The 22,448-nt window shown below is 35.3% G+C and overlaps 2 protein-coding genes across 3 annotated transcripts in view; one reads left to right on the forward strand and one right to left on the reverse strand.

The window, feature by feature from the left end:
* The window catches only part of PDZD8 (PDZ domain containing 8), an 86,252-nt gene extending 67,237 nt beyond the window's left edge, over window positions 1-19,015 (forward strand). For both annotated transcript variants that reach the window (XM_023638712.2, XM_023638713.2), the window contains 2 exons: window positions 9,664-9,826; window positions 14,344-19,015. In XM_023638712.2, coding sequence (XP_023494480.1) covers window positions 9,664-9,826; window positions 14,344-16,550 — 2,370 coding nt within the window. In that variant the 3' untranslated portion in view covers window positions 16,551-19,015. The remainder of the gene's footprint in view (window positions 1-9,663; window positions 9,827-14,343) is intronic.
* A 1,008-nt stretch (window positions 19,016-20,023) lies between these two features.
* Window positions 20,024-22,448, reverse strand: part of SLC18A2 (solute carrier family 18 member A2) — a 37,337-nt gene continuing 34,912 nt past the window's right edge. Inside the window, exon 16 of the mRNA XM_023638715.2 lies at window positions 20,024-22,329. Coding sequence (XP_023494483.1) covers window positions 22,225-22,329 — 105 coding nt within the window. The 3' untranslated portion in view covers window positions 20,024-22,224. The remainder of the gene's footprint in view (window positions 22,330-22,448) is intronic.

Genomic DNA, 22,448 nt, shown 5'->3' on the forward strand with positions numbered 1-22,448 from the left:
CCTCCCTGCTGTTTCCTTCTTGGCCCCTTCCTTTTCCTTTTGTTTAATATATCTTTAGTCTACTGCATAAAGGAAATTTTCTCACAGGATGAAAACTTATAATTTTGTGAAGAAGTAGGTGTTTGTCACCATCAGTATAATTTCTACTCTTTGGAAGTAAAGGCCATGCTTAATTAAGCCCATTACTCCTAGTGGGTTTGAACTGGCTGTTGTCCTCTTGCTAAATGTCTGTTGACATCAGTCACCATCTTTGTCTTTTCTAATAAGACAATTTTTGTAATCATATAATCATAAAATTATTTTAGCTTCTCAATCTTGATCCCGTAGAAGTAAATTAATGTTTGAATGATTTAAGATAGTTTACATATTGTGTTGTCCTGAATTGATGTTTGTTTCGTAATATGTTTGCCTTGTTTTGCTCAGCTATATGTTGCCTTGTTTCCTTAGCTCAATATACAGCTGAGGAACAGCAGAGTGGTTTTGCATCCCCATTTTTGACTAGTAGTGCTAAGTCTTACTAGTAATAATAAATACTGAACCTTCATAGCTCCACATCTGAGATAGATCTCATTTTACCAGTGATGTTCAAAGAAGTTAACATTTACTTGAAGTTATAGGCAAGCAGTGTTGTAGACATCATGATAATTCACCCCTAAATATTTCAGTATGAATATTCTAAAAATGAGACATTTTACAAACCATAATCACCATTATCACACTGAAGAAAATTAATAATTCCCTAATTTCACCTAATTTTCAGTCTATATTAAAATGTCCCCAATGTCCCATAAATGTTTTCTGTAGCTTGCTTTTTTCCTCAACCAGAATCTGATCAAGATTCATACTTTACATTGGGTTGTTACATCTCTTTAGTCTTTCTTTGTCTTGGTTTTTTTTTTTTTTTTTTTAATCTAAAACAGTCCCTCTACCGTTTGGGGGTGTTACAAAAGGATGATTTTTCTAATCTAATCATTCCTTCTGCATTTATTAACTGGCTTCTTTTTGTCAGGAGTGGGGTGGGGGTAAAGGAAAACTTCCCTTCAGCTGAACCCTAGGTAATTTAATACATAAATGAATAGGTAGATGAATTTAAGAGCTAATCGCAGAAGGAGTACTTAAGTAAGTCCTACATTTAAAGTGAACGCTATGTCATTGAAAGAAAATACAACTACAAGAAAAACAAAAGGCTATATAAGACAGAAAAATGTAATGATGCCCAGCTTTGCAATAAATAATATTTATATAGTCACAATATTGTAGACAATGCTGATTTTTAGCTTTTAGAATCAGTCAACTTTGAAGCTTAATTATAGTTAGAAAATGTATACAATAGTTATGAACTTTGATGGTAGGGTTTAGAAGGTAGAAAGTGTAAAGAGAGGTGAAAGGAAGAATAGCAGTCCTTATAGCAATAGAAATATTGTCTATAGTTGATGAAATAAGAAATAGGGATGTAAGCGTATTAATTAAAGTTATAAAGAGGTTATGTAGAGAATCTAAGAATAGCGACGTAGCTCTACGATAATTTGGGGGAAGGAGAATGGGCTAACATCCTAGTCTGTTATAGTCGGGAGTCAACAGATTGTCTAAATTTTAATATATTAAGAAAAATAATGTATTATCTAGAGAAAACAATGGTAATCCCCACAACTAAAAACAATTAAATAGTTTAAAGGTGGTTGCTATGGCATGGGAGTGGGGGGCATGGGCAGACAGAAGACAGTTCCTCTTTATTAGAAGCTCTATTGTGTATTTGATGTTTTTAACCACATGCAAGTATTTGATAAAAATTTAAAAGTTTATTTCTTACTCTTTTTTTATTTAACAGTAAATAAAATAAAAACTTGGGTTACATTTTTCAAGTATTTTTTCTTTCAAACACAGTTTATTTTTGCTTCTCATAATTACGTCTGGTTTAATCCTGCATCTACAGTCTAGTAATTCCAGTTATCTGTAGTTAAAAGTCAGTATGCATTTGATTGACATAAGTTAAATGGAAAAACCGTCTAAATGTTGCTCTCCTTCCTAATTGACTTAAGGACCACCTAAATTCATCCCAAGTTGTTTTTATTAAGTAAATTGGAAAACTAATGGTTATCTGAATGAATTATTAGTGATCTGTATATTTAAGTATATTAAGACAGAAATGGCGTGTTCAGGGTTTTGTTTGTTTTTGCTTTATTTTTAATAGCTTTATGAAAGTATAACTTAAATGCGATAAATTCACTAAGTGTAAAGCTGGTGAATTTTGGTAATTGTGTGCAGTCGTGTAGCCTTCACCCCAATCAAGATATAGAATATTTCTATCACCTTGAAAACTTGCCTTGTGCTATTTGCCCTCAATCTCCAGGCCCCAACCCCTAGTCCTTGGCAAATACTAATCTGCTTTCTGTCACTATAATTTTGCCTTTCCTAGAATTTCATACAAATTAAATCATAGAGTATATAGTCTTTTGTGTTTAACTCCTTTCACTCAGCATGTCTTTGAGATCTGTCTATGTTGTGTGTATTAATATTTTATTATTTTTTGTTGGTGAGTATTCCACTGTGTGGATGTACAACAGTTTGATTATCAGTTCACCAATTGGCCGATTCATTTATGAATGATGCTTTATGAATATTTACATACAAGTCTTTGTGTGGACGTGTTTTCATTCTCTTTGATAAATAACCTAAAATTAAGATTGTTGGGTCATATGGTAACTTATATGTTTAACTTGATAAGAAATTGCCAGTTGTTTTCCAAGTTAGCTGTACCCTTTTATATTCCCACTAGCGATATATGAGAGTTCATTTCACATCCTAGCAGCACTTGTCAGTTTTTAATTTTAGCCATTATAGTATTATCTGCTGTTCAGTAGTAGTAGTAACAGCAGCAGCAGCAGTAGTAGCAGCTCATTGTGATTTTAATGTGTGTTTCCCTAATGACTAAACATCTTTTAATGTGCTTATTGGCTATTTGTTTATCTTCTTTTGTAAAGTATATCTATTCAAATATTTTCTGCATTTTTTTATTGGGTTATTAGGGAGTTTTTTTGGTTTAGTTCTAAGAATTCTTTATATATTCATGGATACGAGTCCTTTCTCAGGTAAGAGTTTTGCAAATATTTTCTCCCAGTCTGTGGCTTGTCTTTTCATTTTCTTAACTGTGTCTTTCAAAGAGCAAAAGTTTTTAATTTTATGAAGTCCATTTTATAATTTTTTTCTGGTATAGATTGTACAATTTGTGTCCTGTTTAAGAAGTCTTTGCTTAATCCAGTGTCATAAAGGTTTTCTCCCATGTTTCCTTCTGTACATTTAATAGTTTTAGGCCCATTTTCGTTTTCAAGTAAATTTTTTGTAGTATGTAAGGTAAGGTTTATGTTCATTTTTTTCCCGTTCAGCCATCCAGTTTTTCCAGCATATCTTTTTCCCTGTGAATTAGTCTAGCACCTTTGTCAAAAATAAATTGACCATATAAGTGTGGGTCTCTTTCTGGATTGTTTTGTTCCATTAATCCTTTTTTCTATCCTTACACCAATACCACAGTGTCTTGATTAGTCTAATATTTGTAGTAAGTCTTGAAATCAGGTAGTGTAAGTCCTCTAGCCTTGTCCTATATAAAGATGGTTTTGGTTATTCTAGATACTTTACCTCTCCAGAGGCCTGCAGGATTTGATTAGGAATGTGTTGAATCTGTAGATAAATTTGGGAAGAATTGGCATCTTAATAATGTTTTCCAATACCCATGAACAGGGTGTATTTTCTCCATTTATTTAGGTCTTAATTTTCCTTTGCAATATTTTATAATTTGCAGCATATGGGTGTGTACAGCTTTTATTAAATTTAATTCTAAATATTTTTTATGTATTGTAAATGAATTTTGTTTTTTTAATTTCCTAATTATTTGTTGCTACTGTATAAAAACTAATTTGCCTTTTGTATATTGACCTTGTAGTCTGTGACCTAATTTCACTTATTAGTCCTAATAGTTGTTTTGTAGATTTCTTGGAGTTTTCCATGTTTAGGATCATGTTATCTGCAAATAAAGACCATTTTTCTCCTCCCTTTCCAATCTTGGTCTTTCCTTTTTTCTTACATTATTATGCTGACTATACCCTCCAGTACAATATTGAATTGAAGTGGTGAGAGCAGAAATCTTGTTTTTGTTCCTGATCTTAAGCAGAAAACATTGTCTTTCACCTTTTAGTATTACATTACTTGCAGGTTTTTTGTAGATGCCCATAATCAAGTTTCCTGTAGATGCCCATAATCAGGGTTAGGAAGTTTCCTTGTATTTCTGGTTTGCTGAGGACTTTTATCATGAATGGATGTTGGATTACTTATTTATTACAGCTGTTGAAATATTTATATGGTTCTCTCCTTGGTTTTCATAAGATTGATTCTTTTTTTTTTTTTATTGAGTTAATGATAGGTTACAATCTTGTGAAATTTCAGTTGTACATTAATGTTTGTCATTCGTGTTGTAGGTGCACCACTTCACCCTTTGTGCCCACCCCCCACCCCACCTTTCCCCTGGTATCCACTAAACTGTTCTTAGTCCATAATTTTAAATTCCTCACATGAGAGGAGTCATACACAGATTATCCTTCTCTCGCTGGCTTATTTCACTTAACATAATTCGCTCAAGGTCCATCCATTTTATTGCAAATGGAATGATTTTGTTCTGTTTTACAGCTGAGTAGTATTCCATTGTATATATGTACCACATCTTCTTTATCCATTCTGTTGCTGGGCACTTAGATTGCTTCCACGTCTTGGCTATTGTAAATAATGCTGCAATAAACATTGGGGTGCATAGGACTTTTGGGATTGCTGACTTCAAGCTCTTTGGATAAATACCCAGTAGTGGGATGGCTGGATCGTATGGTAGTTCTATTTTTAATTTTTTGAAGAATCTCCATTCTGTTTTCCATAGTGGCTGCCCCAGTTTGCATTCCCACCAGCAGTGTGTGAGGGTTCCTTTTTCTCCGCACCCTCTCCAACATTTGTTACTATTAGTTTTAGATATTTTTGTCATTCTAACGGGTGTAAGGTGATATCTTAGTGTAGTTTTGATTTGCATTTCCCTGATGATTAGTGATGATGAGCATCTTTTCATGTGCCTGTTGGCCATCCGTATATCATCTTTGGAGAAATGTCTGTTCATGTCTCCAGCCCATTTTTTGATTGGATTGTTTGATGTTTTGTTGTTGAGCTGCGAGAGTTCTTTATATATTATGGATATTAAGCCTTTGTCAGATATATGGCTTGCAAATATTTTTTCCCAGTTAGTGGGTTGTTTTTTTGTTTCAATCCTGTTTTCATTTGCCTTGAAGAAGCTCTTTAGTCTGATGAAGTCCCATTTGTTTATTCTTTCTATTGTTTCCCTTCTCTGAGAAGGCATGGTGTCCGAAAAGATCCTTTTAATACTGATGTCAAAGAGTGTACTGCCTACGTTTTCTTCCAGAAGCCTTTTCATAAGATTGATTCTTAGCCACTTGAATCAACTTTGAATTTCTGGAAATCAACTCCACTTGGTTATGATTGTTGGATTGAATTCCCTAAAATTTTGCTAAGAAATTTTGCATCCATGTTTGGACATTAGGAATATTAGCCTGCAGTTCTCCTTTCTTGTTTTGTGTTTGTCTGGGTTTGGGAATTAGGGTAACATTGGCCTTATGACCTTAACACTTAACATTTGGGAAGTGTTCTCTCCTCTGTTTCTGAAAGATTCCAGGTAAGGTGATTATTATTTCTTCCTTAAGAATTCACCAATGAAGCAAGCTAGACCTGGAGGGTTTTTTCTGGAAGCTTTATGAATTTGATATATTTAATTGATCTAGAGATATTCAAATTTTCTATCTTTTTGGTCAGTTTTTGTCATCTGTATCTTTCATGGAAATTTTTTCCAGTTCATCTAGGTCAAATGTATTGGCGTAAAGTTGTCCATAATATTGCCTTATACTTTTAATGTCTGTAGATTGTGTAGTGATACTCCCCTCTTATTTTGATTTTAGTATTACGTGTCTTCTTTTTTTCTTCGTCAGTCTAACCTAGAAGCTTATCAGTTATTGATCATTTCATTGAGTCAGCTTTCATGATTTCTCTGTTGTTTTCTATTTCATTGATTTCTGCTCTTTATTCTTTCCTTCTACTTTGGGGTTTCTAATTTTTTAAGGTAGGAACGAAGATCACTAATTTTGGATTTTTTCCCCCCAATATAAGCATTTAAAGCAATAAATTCCCTCTAAATACTGCTTTAGTTGCATCCAACAAATCTTGATAGGTTGCATTTTCATCATCATTCTATTCAGAGTATTTTTTAATTTCCCTTCAGTTTTCTTCTTTGACCATGAATTATTTAAAAGGGTATTGTTTTACTTTCCAAATATTTGAGGTTTTCCTAGTTATCTTATTGTTAATTGATTTATAATTTAATTCCATTCAGAGAACATACCTTGAATTTCAGTCTTTTTAACTTTATTGACATTGTTTTATGACTTAGCACATCCTGGTGAATTTAGTATGCACTTGAAAAGAATGTGTATTCTGCTATTGTTAGGTATAGTGTTCTATAAATGTCATTTAAGACAGGGTTGATAATATTCAGATCATCTGTGTCTTTGCTTATTTTTTCTAATGATATTGGTTGCTGAGAGAGTAGTGGAGAAACAAGTTACACCTCAAATGGCAGATGTGGTAAAGTAATAATTGCAAAGGGATGTGCATACAAGGATAGGAGTAATTTGTGACCATATTTTATAACCTACCATAGGGTTCTTTTACCTATTCTTTGTGCTTTTGTATATATTTAAATTTTCCATAATAAAATCTTAAAAACTGAAACCTCTTGGGTAATGATGTCATATTTCAGGGAGTGCATGCCACATGTTCCACCAGCTGTAGTGTTTAAAAACGAAATTCAGCCGAGTAAATTTGGCAATCTAATGGGCTTTATTAAATGATTCATGAATTAGACAGCATCTCATCTGGCAAGCAGAGAGATACTCCCAGCGGCTTCTCTCGAGGAGTATCAGTGTGAAGGCTTTTATAGTAAGGAGGGTGGGACAAGGAAAGGAAGTCATCAGCAACGAAAAAACGAAAGTTCATTGGAGGAATAGTAAAAGTTCAGGTGACAAGAGCTTCTCATTGGCTGAGCTGCAGCGTTTCTACTGACTGGGCTTATTGCTGGGCAAGAAGAAAATCTTCCTGCCTCCCGCTAAAGTAAAATATTTGTACTTTATGTTTGGGAATGCCAAGTACTCTCTTCCTGTTGGGGTCTATAACTGATGCTGTAATTAACTGACTCTGTAACTGATATCTTCCTGTTTGGGATAGTTACCATGTAGTGGTAGAGTTGACAGCTCCCTCTACGGGCCTTCCCAACTCCAATTTTAGTTGAGGTTTCCTTTTTTAATTTTAACAATAGGAAAAATGTTTGGGATTTCTATTTATGTTTACCTCATCATTTAAAAGGTTCTGTTTCGGCATACGTTTTATAGTGCATGGTATATCCACTAATCTTATATATAATTTTTACATATTGATACAAGTGTTTAGGGGAGAATTATATAATATAATATATTTTCTGGCTATTGTTGTTTAAAAATAGTAATTTTACCCCAATGGTGATGTCAGTTTTGTTCCAAAAGTCATGGTATCATTTGGATGGTCTTGTAAACCTTATCTTAAATTTTACATTAAAATAAAATTTTGTGTGAGATATTCATTTTTAAATGCTTTGTTTTGTCAAGTTTTTAATTGAGGTGTTTTTATACTCTAAAACTTTTGACTCACTGTCAGAACTTAAAGTTTTAAGTTTCTGTTTCAGAGAAGGCTGAAACTGTAATTCCAAAATTAGATGAGTTAGCAGTGTGATCTTACAAGGAAACAAAACAAGCTTCTGACAAGAAAAGAGATGAAAGAAATAGTGTCTGAAGTTCTGTTCCTTATATAAGTATGAAATTAAGAGCATTTTCTAATAATCAGTAGCAAAAATTCGGGGGAAAGGAATTTAGTCTTTGCCCTTATTAATTATTCCTACCGAAAACCTTATCTCTTTTTCCACCTGGAATGTTTACTTCAAGCATCATTTGAAATAAAAAAAGCAAAGGGAATAATATGACTGGTAGGCAGAAAATAAATTAAGAAACGGAATTATACCCAAACCTGTACTAGCCTCAGTTCCCTTCTCAATCCCATCCCCCCAACCTCCATTCTACTTTAAGCACAAAGAGTAAATCACAAAAAAAAAAAAAACACATTCCAAATGTTAGTTTTAGAATTTACAGTACCCGGACTCATACAATTTAGTTTTTTATCCATTTGCTGCAGTTAGCAATATCAACAGTTTTCTAATATTAGGAAGATTTACATTCTAAATTTTAGCTTTGTCACTCTGTATATTAAGAATATATTTATGTTCATGGATCTGAGAGAATGTTGTTAAGGGCTTTTGTTAACTAAAAAGCACTTTCAACATTATATGAGGTGATTACTATATCATAAGGCAAGAACTGGACAAATGTTTTTGGCAGTTTAAATACAAATAATGTTTTTTTGGAAGGGGTTTTTGGTTTTTTGTAAACCTTTAGGTGATAAGAAAACTTGACTACATTTCCCGTTTCTTGAGCATAATATAATTAAGATTTTCCTTAATCTAAAAGCAACTTTGTAAAATCTGTTAACACTCAGAGAATAATTTACAATAAGGGCTCTTTTGCAGGCCAATATCATTAGGTAGGAGAATTGAATTTCTAGCTTTTAAATGGGATTTATATATTAAAAAATACAGACAGTGATATATTTGGATATTAGCAGGTTATTTGGCAAAGTTCCTCATGAGATATCTTGAAGAACAGTACTAAGAGACGTGGGCTGAATAATAATACAATTAGACTGATTTGTAATTTAGCTCAATAAACACAGATTGAATTCTTGTTATCCAGAGGAATATGGCATTCTATCCTTTTTTTTAAAATCAGTGACTGGAATGAGGACAGATAGCATGTGTTTTTGTTTTTTTAATTCATAGATGATGTGAATCTGGGATACATACTCCTGATAAATTGGATGACATTCATTTAGAAAACAAAATGATCTTGATGAGTTAGAACAGGATATCTCATTAACAAGATAACTCTTAGTAAAACATAAATGTAAACTCTTACTTTGCCCCCCAACAAAAAATTTAACAGTACACCATAAAAAATGGAGGTTCCAAAGCATATCTAATGACGTAGAAGCTTATTCCTATTATATTCCCAAAAAGCAAGATTCAGAATTATATTCACAATGGGATCTCAATTTTGTGTTAAAATATATATATATATTAGAAAGTACAAAATATTAACAATATTTCTAGATAGTATGAGTAGGCGTGGTTTTCTTTTCATTTTGCCTTTCTGCTTATTTCCAAATTCTCTACAGTGAGCACGGATCTTGAATAACACACACCAGAGATAAGAAAGTGTTTAAATTTTTTGATGGTGCAAATGTGTAGTCTGAGCATATGTTGATTTATATTGTTACAATAAAGATGTCCTTCCTCCTCTCTGTAATAATAGTCCCCGTGGTACAAAAATCAGCATCAACTGTAGTGCTCTCAGTGTGTCAGTGTTTCTCATTCTGTTACTATGAACCCATTGACTCTTACTTTGATTTTTTTTCTCTTCATCAAAGGCTGAATTAATAAAGGGGAATTTACAAAGTGTCGGACTTACGCTTCGTCTTGTTCAGTCAACTGATGGGTATGCTGGGCACGTCATAATTGAGACTGTGGCCCCAAACTCACCTGCTGCACTTGCAGATCTTCAGCGGGGAGATCGACTGATTGCTATTGGAGGTAATTATACTAATAAGCAATATACCTTACATTTACAGAGGTACCAGAGAGTAGATATGGGCATTTTTCCTTTCTTCCTTCTTTATTTCTATACACATGCGTTACTTTTATAATGGAAAGAAAGTAATAACTTTATTATAAATAAAAATCTGAAGGAAGCCTTAAAAAATTAATTTAAAACACATATGCTGTTTTAGTCCTAATGTATAAATCTTTAAAATACTTTATCTTTAGACCGCTTTTCTATAACCTCTCTAATTTTCCTTTCCTTCCTACCTTCTACTCCTCTATTTTTTTTTTATCAAATGTGAAAGAAAGGGCAAGTCATCGGTTACCTTTCTGTATGACCCACCACCATTACTACTCTGAGCCTAAAATTGACAGTATTAACATTACTTCCTGCATCACACAGGACTAGATAATGAACAGGAGAGAGACTAATATTCCTTGTCCAAGAGGGCACACCTGAACTGTCCAGTGGCCCCATATTGGTGGCCCCATATTTTCCCTAATTGGTCAGCCATTTGTTAATATGCTGTCATTCAGAGTGCAGCCCAAATCACTATTGCTGGCAGAAAAATGTGTCACCTGCATGCCTTCCTATCAATTGGATTGATAACAACAAAACTCTCTGTTGATAGGCAGATTATTTACTTGGATATTTATGAATAAGCAGTAGGACTCATTGTGCACACCAGTGGGAAAGAAGTCCAAACCTTTTCAGAGTTTTGTACCTGGGCCACCCATTCTAGGCTTGTCAAGAGATTTTCTGAACACGAAGTTTGTCATAGTTGACCTTTTAAAGGCAGTGTGTGGTATATTCTCTCACAGCTAAGGCAGTAAGTAACAAGGTAGATCAGTTCCTAAATCAAGGAGCAGTTACCCTTGGTACATGTCAAAGAAACTGCCTTTGATTCAAATCCATCATGACAATAAAATAATGACAATGATTTAGTTGCACTCACTCCTAGAAGACCAAGTCAGTCAATATTTTCACATGGAAGTCCCTCTGATCATGTCGTAAATAGCACTTCTCAAACTTTCTTATATAATCCAGTCACCCAGACATGGTGTTAAAGTGTAGATTCTGATTCGCTAGACCTGGAATGGGGCCCAGGAGTCTCCATTTCTAACAAGCTCCCCCAGATGCTGCTGCTGGTCCGTAGACAGACTAGCAAGGACATGATATAGACCTCATCCATTACCTAGTTGTTTAACATAAATATACGAGTTATTCTCCCTCAGCTTAAAACTATAATTCAGTATAAATTTTTTTATATCCGTACATGCTCTGTTTTGGTTTTACCTACAGGGTAAAATTAATTTTTTTCTTTTTTATGTCCTTTAATGAAAGTTTTTTTTTTTTTTTAATTACACAAGTAGTAAATATCTATCAAAAATAAATAAATTCAGGGGCTGGCCCAGTGGCATAACAGTTAAGTTCGCATGCTCTGCTTTGGCGGTCTGGGGTTCACCAGTTCAGATCCCAGGCACAGACCTATGCACCACTTATCAAGCCATGCTGTGGCAGGCGTCCCACATATAAAATAGAGGAAGATGAGCACAGGTGTTAGCTCAGGGCCAGTCTTCCTCAGCAAAAGAGGAGGATTGGTGATGGATGTTGGCTCAAGGCTAATCTTCCTCAATAAATAAATAAATAAATCCAAGCAATATAAATGTATGTGGAATGAAAAATCATAAGTCATCCCTTCATAATCTAACGTTTGTAAAAAAAAATAATATTTATTGAGATAAGGGGCAGGTGTAATACACATTTCTTATAACTGTAATTCATTTATATGGGTATACAATAAATATTAAATAGTAACAGGATTGATGATAGTAGAAATAAGATTGGTAAAATGTTTGTTAAATTTGAAGCTCGATGATGAGTTCTTTTATTATATTTGAAATATTCAAAAGAAAGGGAATCTAGATTTGACCGACCAGTCCTGAGAGGCACAGTGACCATCTCCACAAAGCTCCTGGTGGTGGGGAAGAGATGATATGAGGGCAAGTGTTAAGTCACAAAGAATGGATTTAGACTGAGTTGACCTTTTTGCCTACTACAGATCATTAGATGGACTTATTTTTCATTTATGCAAAGGTCAAGCTACAATTTTGCTGGGACATAGTGTGGTTAGAAGAAAGCAGTAGAAGTTAAGGCTGGATAAATCATAAAGAGCCATTTTGAAAAGCTCTGGATTTCAGTGTGATGAGTTTGTAGCCTAAAGGTTTTTGAGCTGAAGCTTTAGGAAAATTGGACAGCAGTACATTTGGTGATTAAAATAGGGAAGGACTGAGTAAAGGATCACAGCAAAGAGTTGTTTATAACTGTACTTGAAGCCAGTGATCAGGAGGATCTGAACAGGGGATGACAGTGGACTGGAACTCCGATAAAATTGACAGCTGAATGGATCTAGGGAGTCAGCTATCTCCAGGATTCAAATTGGGTTAACTGGGAGAGTGGCAAGTTGATTCACATAGTAGTTGAAGACAGGAGGATGAGAACGTCAAAGAGAGGTTTTAACTATACTGAATCTGTATGTCAAAGAAATGTCCAGGTGATGATATCCAGAAGTAATTGGGAATGTAGGACTAGAGTGAAGAAGAAGGGAGACCAACCAGAGAAAAAGTTGATAGTTGAAACTACTGAAGTGAATGTAATCCAGGGAGAAAGCAAAAAAGGCAGAGAAAACTAATGACAGACAAAACCATGAGAACATTTGCAAACAATGGGCAGATATAGGTGGAGAAAAAGAAAGTGGAGGAGAAATAATCAGAACCAAATTAGTACAGTGTTGTGAAAACCAAGGAAAAGGAAGGTTTTAAAGGAGAAGGAAGGGAATAAAAATATGAGCGAGGAGAATTGATGGAGCAAAGTCCTGAAGGACGGGAGACAGGAGTAGGAGCCAAAGCACCAGTAAAAGGATACTTCTTCCTCTGATACTGGCAGGGAGAAAAGGTGGCTTCTTGCTGGTCTTTTTCGTAAATAAGGCGATGTTATCTACAGAAGAAAAGAAAGTAGAAAGGGTAGACTTCAGGGGGGAATAGGAGAGGTTTAAAGCTGATGTTTTGGAGACAATTGTTTAGAGACTCAGTCAAAAGACTGCTAAAGCAGCACTGAACGCCTTGCTGAAGGTGGTTTTGCTAGCTCGGTGCTAGATCCAGGTGGTAAGCTCAGGAGCAGAAAAGGGAGATAGTAGAGCTAGCAAAGCTGGAGATGAAAGACAGGTAGATAGGAGAAAAGCAAACGGCTAGGGTAAAAGAATCAAAAATCTTGATGTGAACATCATTGAAACCTTGAGACTGAGGTTGGGGACAAAAGCAAGTCGTATCGGGACCAGCTGGACCATGAGAGCAAAAGAGGAATGATTGGACCTGGAAATTACCTCAAAACAGATTGTTAGCAGACAAGATTGTAAGAGGTAGAAAACAGGAGACTGTGATCAGAGATTTCCAAGTGAAAAATCTTTGATGTGGAGGTTCCAAGTGAGGAGCATGTCTAAAGCATGGTCTTGCTTGGGCAGCCGAAGTAGGAGAGGATATAGGCTGAGGAAGTCTGAAGTCAGGTTACTAGATGGGGCTGATATTACTTTGGTTTATTTAGGATGGCCCTAAGACCTTTGGAAAGCAAAGACCCCTTCTCACCTTTCTGTAAGTCCTACAGAAAGGGGTAGCTTGGGTAAGTACTGTTTTGGGGAGGGTGGGGAGAGGGCAGGAAACAAATTGAGCCTTTAAGTAATATACCTAGAAGATGTCTAGAAGAATACCCAGAAGCTGCTAGCATGCCTAGGAGACGGAGGTAGAAGGGAGATTTTTCACTGTACATCTTTCTCTACCTTTTTAGTTTTGAACTATGTTAATGTAGCACCTGTTAGAAAATAATAAAGTGAAAACTTTAGATATTACCAATATAGGTGCAGATGGTAACCAACTTGTTCAACTTTAAAGCAATTTATGCCTTCCTAATCCTGAAAAACATCACTTTAATGGGTAGGGCTAATAAAAAGAATCTGTAAAAGAGTCCATTATTCATAGTATAGTATTTTTGCTAAATTTATTTCAAGGATTGGTCTCTTAATTTGAATCATTCACCACATAGTTGTAATCCCTGGTATATTTTGGAATTTCCTTCAGTAAAATCACAGTTTCCCATCCTTCTAAGTCTGGTTTAATCATTAGAATCCTTTTCAATAGGGCTCACTTACTCAATTCAAACAGAAATAATGTCATTTAAACCTGTGAAGGAACGGAAGGCAGTTAGGAGTTAGCAGCTTGGCACCCTGTAGGGATTTTTAGGTCATCATTTGGTTTGTAAAGGTAAACATTTCCAGGACATCAGTGCATTCAGGGTTTGAGAATGCATCCAAAAACTTAGTAATGTATTTTGGAGGTTTCCCTATTACTTTTCCATTAGTTAAATAATCATGAATTAATGCCAGTTATATTTAGCAAATTTAGGTAATATTTTTTACATTAATTTATATATTTTCCCTTGTAAAATCTTAAAACAGGTGTGAAGATAACATCTACACTGCAAGTGTTGAAGCTGATCAAGCAGGCTGGTGACCGAGTCCTGGTGTATTATGAAAGGCCTGTCGGCCAGAGTAATCAGGGTGCAGTGCTGCAAGATAACTTTGGACAGTTGGAAGAAAACTTTCTGTCAAGCTCATGCCAACCAAATTATGAAGAGGAAATAACTGGGTTGGCAGTAGACGCTGAAAATAGAGACCTGGATTCTGAATTTGAAGACTTGGCAAGTGATGTCAGAGCACAAAGTGAGTTCAAAGATGAGGCACAATCACTAAGTCATAGTCCCAAACGTACTCCGACAACACTTTCTGTTAAACCCCTTGGAACTATATCGCCAGTTTTAAACCGTAAATTAGTTGTAGGAAGTCACCCACCACCACCAAAAATTCCATCCAAAGAAGGAAGTAAACCCTTAGCCCTAAAAACTTGTGAGATAACAGACCCAGCGCACGTGTCAAAACCCACCCAAGGATCCATTTTCAAACCACCCGTGCCACCACGACCACAAGTGAAAGTTCCTTTGCCTTCTGCTGATGCCCCAAATCAGGCAGAACCAGATGTTCTTGTTGAAAAGCCAGAGAAGGTGCTGCCTCTTCCTCCTGCAGATAAGCCTGTTGAAAAGCAAGCAAAAAATACAGATCACGTAGAAGATGCAGCTGCATGTAAGCAGTTTTTAGCAAAGCAAGAAGTGGCGAAAGATTTTCCTTCAGAAAGTTCCTGCCCTCCAAAGGACAGTTCGGATGATCCTCAAATGTGGGAATCATCAGAAATTCCTTATCGTAATAAGCTAGGAAAATGGACAAGAACGAGAGCGACCTGTTTCTTTGACATAGAAGCCAGCCACAGATACTTAAACGTTGCACTGTGGTGCAGGGATCCTTTCAAGTTAGGGGGCCTCATCTGTTTGGGGCATGTTAGCTTAAAACTTGAAGAGGTGGCATTAGGATGCCTAGCTACATCAAACATGGAATACCTTTCAAAATTCAGATTAGAAGCCCCAACACCTAAGGCTATGGTCACAAGAACCGCACTCCGCAATCTGAGTATGCAGAAGGGATTCAATGACAAATTTTGCTTTGGTGACATTACTATTCAATTCAAATATGTGAAAGAAGGAGAACCAGACCACCATATAGTTTCTAACGTAGAGAAAGAAAAAGAACTCCATTTGGTTGAAGAGGTTTCTGCCCTACCTAAAGAGGAGCACTTTGTTGGACAGATGGGTGTAACAGAAAATAAACATAGTTTCCAAGATACTCAGTTCCAGAACCCAACTTGGTGTGATTACTGTAAGAAAAAAGTTTGGACTAAAGCTGCTTCCCAGTGTATGTTCTGTGCTTATGTTTGCCATAAAAAATGTCAGGAAAAGTGTCTAGCCGAGACTCCTCTTTGTGGAGCAACTGATAGGCAGATAGAGCGGACCCTGAAAACCCTCAGAGTGGAAGGACAAGAAACCCTCCAAGGCCTCCCGCCTCGTGTTGACTCCGAAGCTAGCAAGTCAGTTAATAAAACAACAGGTTTGACGAGACATATTATCAATACTAGCTCTCGTTTGTTAAACTTGCGTCAAGTCTCTAAAACTCGCCTATCGGAACCAGGAACTGATCTAGTAGAACCTTCACCAAAACACACCCCGAACACATCAGACAACGAAGGCAGTGACACAGAGGTCTGTGGTCCAAACAGTCCTTCTAAACGGGGAAACAACACAGGAATAAAGTTAGTGAGAAAGGAGGGCGGTCTGGACGACAGTGTTTTCATTGCAGTTAAAGAAATTGGTCGTGATCTCTACAGGGGCTTGCCTACAGAGGAAAGGATCCAGAAACTAGAGTTCATGCTGGATAAACTGCAAAATGAAATTGATCAGGAGTTGGAACACAATAATTCCCTTGTTAGAGAAGAAAAAGAGACAACCGATACAAGGAAAAAATCACTTCTTTCTGCTGCTTTGGCTAAATCAGGTGAAAGACTACAAGCTCTAACACTGCTTATGATCCACTATAGAGCAGGTATTGAAGACATCGAATCTTTAGAAAGTCTGTCTTTAGACCAGCACTCCAAAAAAATAAGCAAGTACACAGAAGATACAGAAGAGGACCTTGATGATAGTGAAATAACCCAGCTAATAGACTCGCAGCCTTTCAGCAGCATATCAGATGACTTATTTGGCCCATCTGAGTCTGTGTAACAGACAGTCTCTTTAAACTTTCCACTGATTGGGGGAAAGCTGCATCTAAAGTACCACAGATAAAACCATGTTTAAACCCTCTTATAATGCACTTGGACTGCTTCTCCACAGTTATTGCTTGTTTAAGAACAAGAATGAAAAAGATGGTTTTCCAGCAGAAACATGACCAGCTCACTAAATTGGTTGTTGCAGATTGCATTTATAGCTGTGCTTTTGGGTTTATACTGGGAATTTATTTTTACTAATTTATTTTTAACTTTTTCTAATTATGTAATTATGTAAGCTAACTTTTCATGTTTATGTATGTGTGATGTCTGATGTTATTTTCCTTCTAGTTTTTGAATTAGTGTTAAATAGGCTACTGTCCAGATTCTTGAAATGTTTTCATTTCCATCATGGTTATAGCAAATTTGTTGCATGCCCAATTGACAACAGCAATCATTGAGGGAACAGGTTTGAATCTTACCTTGCGTTATGAAGTTTGTCATCTCTACTTACTGGAGATTTTTGTTGTTTTGTGGTTTTGGGGAGTGCTTTTGTTTTTGCCAAATGTAACGCGAAAGCAGATGCTGCAGCTTTAGTTGGTTATGCTGATTTAGTAAAAAAAAAAAGTTTTACATATATTGCTTGCTTTCTATGCTTCTGTGAAATTTTTTTTCTGAAGTTTTTATACATTTGAAGTATAGTAAGAATATAGTGGTTAATTTGAAGAGCTTGCATTGAAAAAATGTAATAGGGAATAAACATGGAATGCAGTTGGTCAAGAATTTTGTAGAGAGGGTAAGAAGATTACTAAAAAACAGTAACCGGTAGGATTTTGAAATGTCTTTCAAAATGTTGATGCTTTCTTTTTAAATGAAAGTTCTAAACATTTATGATTATTTTTCATCTTCAGTTCTCCCATAGGAAATAAAGCATGTGCAAGGATATTGAAAGTTTCAGAGGACTGTTCTTAAAATGATTGTGTTGATAACTAGTTTTGGCTGTTTTGTGTTAGAAACATTTTCATGCAGGAGAATGTTGTGAAGGAGAGGAGTTATGCAAAATAGATTCAGTTCTTTGTCTGACATCCTCCAGGCTTAAAAAATGAGGATCATTCTGAATGCTTCTATAATTCAAACTATCTTTATTTAAAAAAATTAATAAAAATAGACAGTACAGATACATAGGAATTGGGGCCAGTTCTCTGAAAATGAAGATCTACTCTGATACTCAGTCCATCATGTGGATCCCAGTAACATATGACTGAGGGAAAATGTGAGCATGACATCTGTTGGTATACCATAAAAGTTTTGGCCTTTCATATGCCTATAAAATAGATATGTATATGTATTTTCCTTTTGTAGTTAACTACTATGATAATTGATATATACTGAAACTGACATGAATTTAAAACTAGTTGGAGCATCTTTTATGGCTGGCAGGAAAGGGCATAGTACAATAGTAAAGATTCTGGCCCAGTCTATAGCTCAGGACTCCGTACAAAAGTTCAAGCTCTTCCATTGGCCATTGATGAACTGTGTAACAATAGGCTAGCCACAAAAGGGCTCTGTGCCACCGTCTCCCCAGCTCTAAGGTAGGATAAACAAGACTTACTCTAACTACCTCACAGGATTGTTGTGAGGAAAACAATAGCATCACTGTGAAAGTGCTCTGAACAGTAAAAAGCTATTCAAATAAAAGGTATGACTTATATGGGTGATAAATACATTTTTGAGGGTAGAAAAGTTATTCCACTTTTAAAATCAATAGCCAATTCTCATTCCTGTTATTTTATTAAGTGAAATATTAGGAAACTAAACACCTTTCTTGGCCAAGTTTATAACAAAAATATATCTGTGTATACCCCCCTTTTTTGTTTTCTATGTAAGCATGTTTGCATTTTAAAAGAACACTGCTATAGAAGTCTTTATACACCTTATTCTCTGAAAGTTAAAATGCTGTTCTGTAACATATGCTTGAAACAATCTACCTAATGTAATAACCAGCTTTCATCTTATCATAAAAAATAACTTACCATTGATAATGTGGAAGGCGGAGTGTCTGTAAGTTGCTGGTGTTTATGGGTTATATCATGGAAGTTTTAGTGACATCCAAGCATGCTGCTGCAACTGACGCATTTGAAAGAGCTGTAGAAATAATGCAAAACTTTGGTTTTATGAAAATCTACTCGTGTTAAAAGTATTTAACTCTGTAGAAGTACAATTATGGAAAGCTCGGTAATGCTGCTATTGATATTTGTAAAATACACCTTTAATGTAGTGCACTATTTTTATATCTACTGGGAGAGGCAGTAGAGGAATCACAGTTGTCCTTTAATGCAGAGGGACACTCCACATAGCCTAGTGGATAGTAAGGTAGAAGGCTTCAGTGAAAACACTTGTACTATACTACATTCCTGATGTAATCTTGCTGCCATGCTATGTTATCTATAGCTAAAAAATAATAAAAACTACCACAGAAAACAAGAATATCTTCATTTGGTGACATCTGAAAACAGTAGTTGCTGCATCTCTATGGAATTATCGCCTGGTGTAATTTGGCCATGCAAACAAGCGTAACAAAGTCCACTTTTGCTAAACAAAATTGCTTATTTTGAAAATTGCCTCAAAACATTAAATACTGGTTTTACTGTTTCTTTAATGAAATACCAATTATGGATTTGCCTCTGCTATTAGTAATTAGACTAAAGTATATTTTCTACATTGGTATTTAGATGAATGGGTTAGACATCAAGATGAGCAACATCTGAGCATTATTTTGGAGTCAGAATTAATAGGCTACATTTCTTAATATCAAGCCTTTTATTCTTCAGTATCAGAATTAGTTGAAATACTATGTGGCCATTTGGTGATTTTGAGAGGAGAAAACTAAAAATTTGAGGGTACTGTCTAGTTCTAAATTTAAGTATATCTGAATTTTTTGAAAGGCATTTGAAAATATTTGACTCTAACAGTAAGATAATAAAATCTTAAGTCCCCTAAAAGTGAATAAATTTACAATCTAATTTTAAAAAATATTGTCTTTATTTCTAAACTGAGATAATAGCTTTTCTTTTATTAAAAAGGGGGCAACAGGAAATTCCCCTAAAACTGTGGACACTTACCCCTGAAAGATACAAATATGCACACCATAGAGTTTATGGAACTTCTAGGGGTCCATGGGCCACAGTGTCAAATGGCTGGTATTATAGTTATTTGTTCCTAGCAATCAGGAAAACAATATAACTTTAGAACTGCAAGGATCACTTACTGGTTTTTCCACATTGACATCATGTGGCTAGTTACATATTTCAATTTAAAACATTTTCCAAAGTCAAAAAGTCTGGTTCAAACTAACCTGGAGTGGATTTTACCTGATGCCTGCAAGCAGAAAAGAATAGTTTTTAATTGAAGATCCACAGTCAAAACAGTACCTTATGTATTTTATTCTAACAGTAATGTCTTGTTTATAAAGGAATACAGCAGGCACAGTAATGTTCAGAAGATTTATTAAGTAAAACTAAAAACATGATGTAGCTAGATACAGTTAGCAGTCAAAAGAAAATTGAACATTCATTGCTACCTCATTAAGGTTTTTATATCTGTTTTGTCAGGTACAAACATAAAAACCACCTCTGCTCAAAAGATAAATGTTCAGAAAGCTGTATATTCTTTGTCCTGATACACACATTTTAAAAAAAAAAAGCCTCTCTTTTCACAGTCTTGCTAACTCCAGAATATAGTCATACAAAAGACCTTACAATTTCTTTTTTTATCCCCTCATATAACAGATACCTTTTGCTTCCAAAACAGTTCTGAAAAACTCATCTCTTTTCTGTTATCTCTAGGGATCAACAGTGGGCATGCCTTTGCCAGTCATTCTTGAAGAGGCTGAAGTCTTAAAGGCAAAAATAAAATAGGAGTAAGTTATACGGTATTGGGAGCGGGGAGAACCACAAACCCTCGAAGGAAACTGTCATGTAGCATGTTCTTTTTGAGGACTCTCCCCTACGGAAGTAGAGAATAATCTGCCTTTTTACATTAGCCATATAAGAGTGCCTCCAAAGCCATCTTCCAAAGCAGTGGACTTGTGCAGGTTGCCCAGTGCAAATACGTCACGAGGGAGCATGTTTGCTTCCAACACACTGCACTTGAAAACCAGACTTCAAATCATTCCAAAAAGCCCCACAGAAAAGCTTCATAAAGCAAATGTAATTAAAGTATTAGCTACTTTACTAGAGAATTATACGGTTGAGGAGTCCTTGTTCTCAAGTTCTTTGCTCCTTCTCCAAGTTAACAGAAACGTAATTGTAGCTTAACAGAGAACATTAGGTAATTTTTGTTTACAATTACAGAACTACAGAATTAAGTATTTGAGACATTCCACAGTCTTCACACTCCAATCACATCTCATGCAAAACTTGATGTCAACTGACAGTGTTCACTAACAGTATTGGCTGTTACATCGAAAAAGCACATCAATGTTGTCATGCTTAGGAACACTACATTACAGCACTAGATGGTACAGTAATACATAGACATTTTTAGATGTTTGTTTTTTTCTGCCTGTGAAAGGGGTGTGTCCTGGCCACCTTATTATTTTTACCTGTTTTCCTAATGTGATTCAAGATATAATTTCACTCCTTCATGTTCAAAGTTTGTGTTCACCTTGATGTGAACAACTTTCAGCAGTCTAGAAAATAATAGTTTCAGACAACTCCAAATTAATAGACCCCTAGAAAACACTGGGTGACCTCCAAACAGGTCGAAGATTATGGTCTGGGTTTTCCATGTCATAGCAGCTATTAGCCTTTTAAAGTTCTTTTCTAAAATTTGAACTAGATGTTGATACAGCTTACCACGCTTAAACAACCTTGACAGTATAAGGTACATCTACCCTCAATTTGCTTCCATCTGGTAAGACAAGTATATGTCTTAAAGGGAAAGCTTCTAGTTGCCCATAACTATGGGTGCTTTTCACTGCTTTGAGAACACCCACTGTTTTTCCCTTATTGGCTTTAATGTTTGCTGCCGAGCACATGACATGTGAACATATCATTTACAACCATCTGTTTCCAGGTAGGTGATTACATAGAAAACTAATGCCAGCTAAGATTCATAGATAAATCCAAAAGATGACTGACTCCAAGTTCTTGTCTCTGCATTTGAGATAACTAGCTTTTAACTCATAAATACATTGATAGTAATTACAAGTTTAACTCAGCACTCAGTGTCACTACATAATATATGCTGTCTTAATTCTGTTTTTTCAGAGGTCCTAGTTTCTCATTGTTGGAAGTGTCTCGGAGATAATGTGTGCTTTAGTTTTAAACACTCATTACCAATACTCAGAAAAAATACAAGACTTTTTGCCCAGGTGTCTGTGAATGTAAGTTAAAAAATTATATTTGATTTGAATTCAAATATTTATAGATTTACACTATATTTCGTCAAAATATATTGTATAATATTTAAAATCAAATACATAAAATAAAGTTTTCAACACTATTTATACAAACCCCTAGAAAAGCTGCTTTTTCTTTATAAGGCTGTTGGCAATCGATCATAACCATGGAAAAGAAAGAATAACCTGTCACCAGGGATGAATGGTATGCCTAAGACAGTTCTGGATGAGTCATTTCACTGGAAACACTGTTTTATACAATTAAATACATTGATGACTTTTGAAGGTCTCAGTCACTTTCAGATTCTTCATCATCACCTATCGGATACGACTGGATATTATTCTGAGTGTACATTTTTGTTTTAATGGGGCAGTTGTGATCCATGAGAATAGCCTAAAAGAGAGCAAAGTGCAGATAGATTAACTTATTATTTCATAAAGATAGATGGTTTTAACCTACTGTTTTTAAAGATTACTAGTTTGAAAGCTATATATAGTACCACCCACTATTAG

Source organism: Equus caballus, chromosome 1 (genome assembly GCF_041296265.1).
Source record: "Equus caballus isolate H_3958 breed thoroughbred chromosome 1, TB-T2T, whole genome shotgun sequence".
Classification (NCBI taxonomy): Eukaryota; Metazoa; Chordata; class Mammalia; order Perissodactyla; family Equidae; genus Equus; species Equus caballus.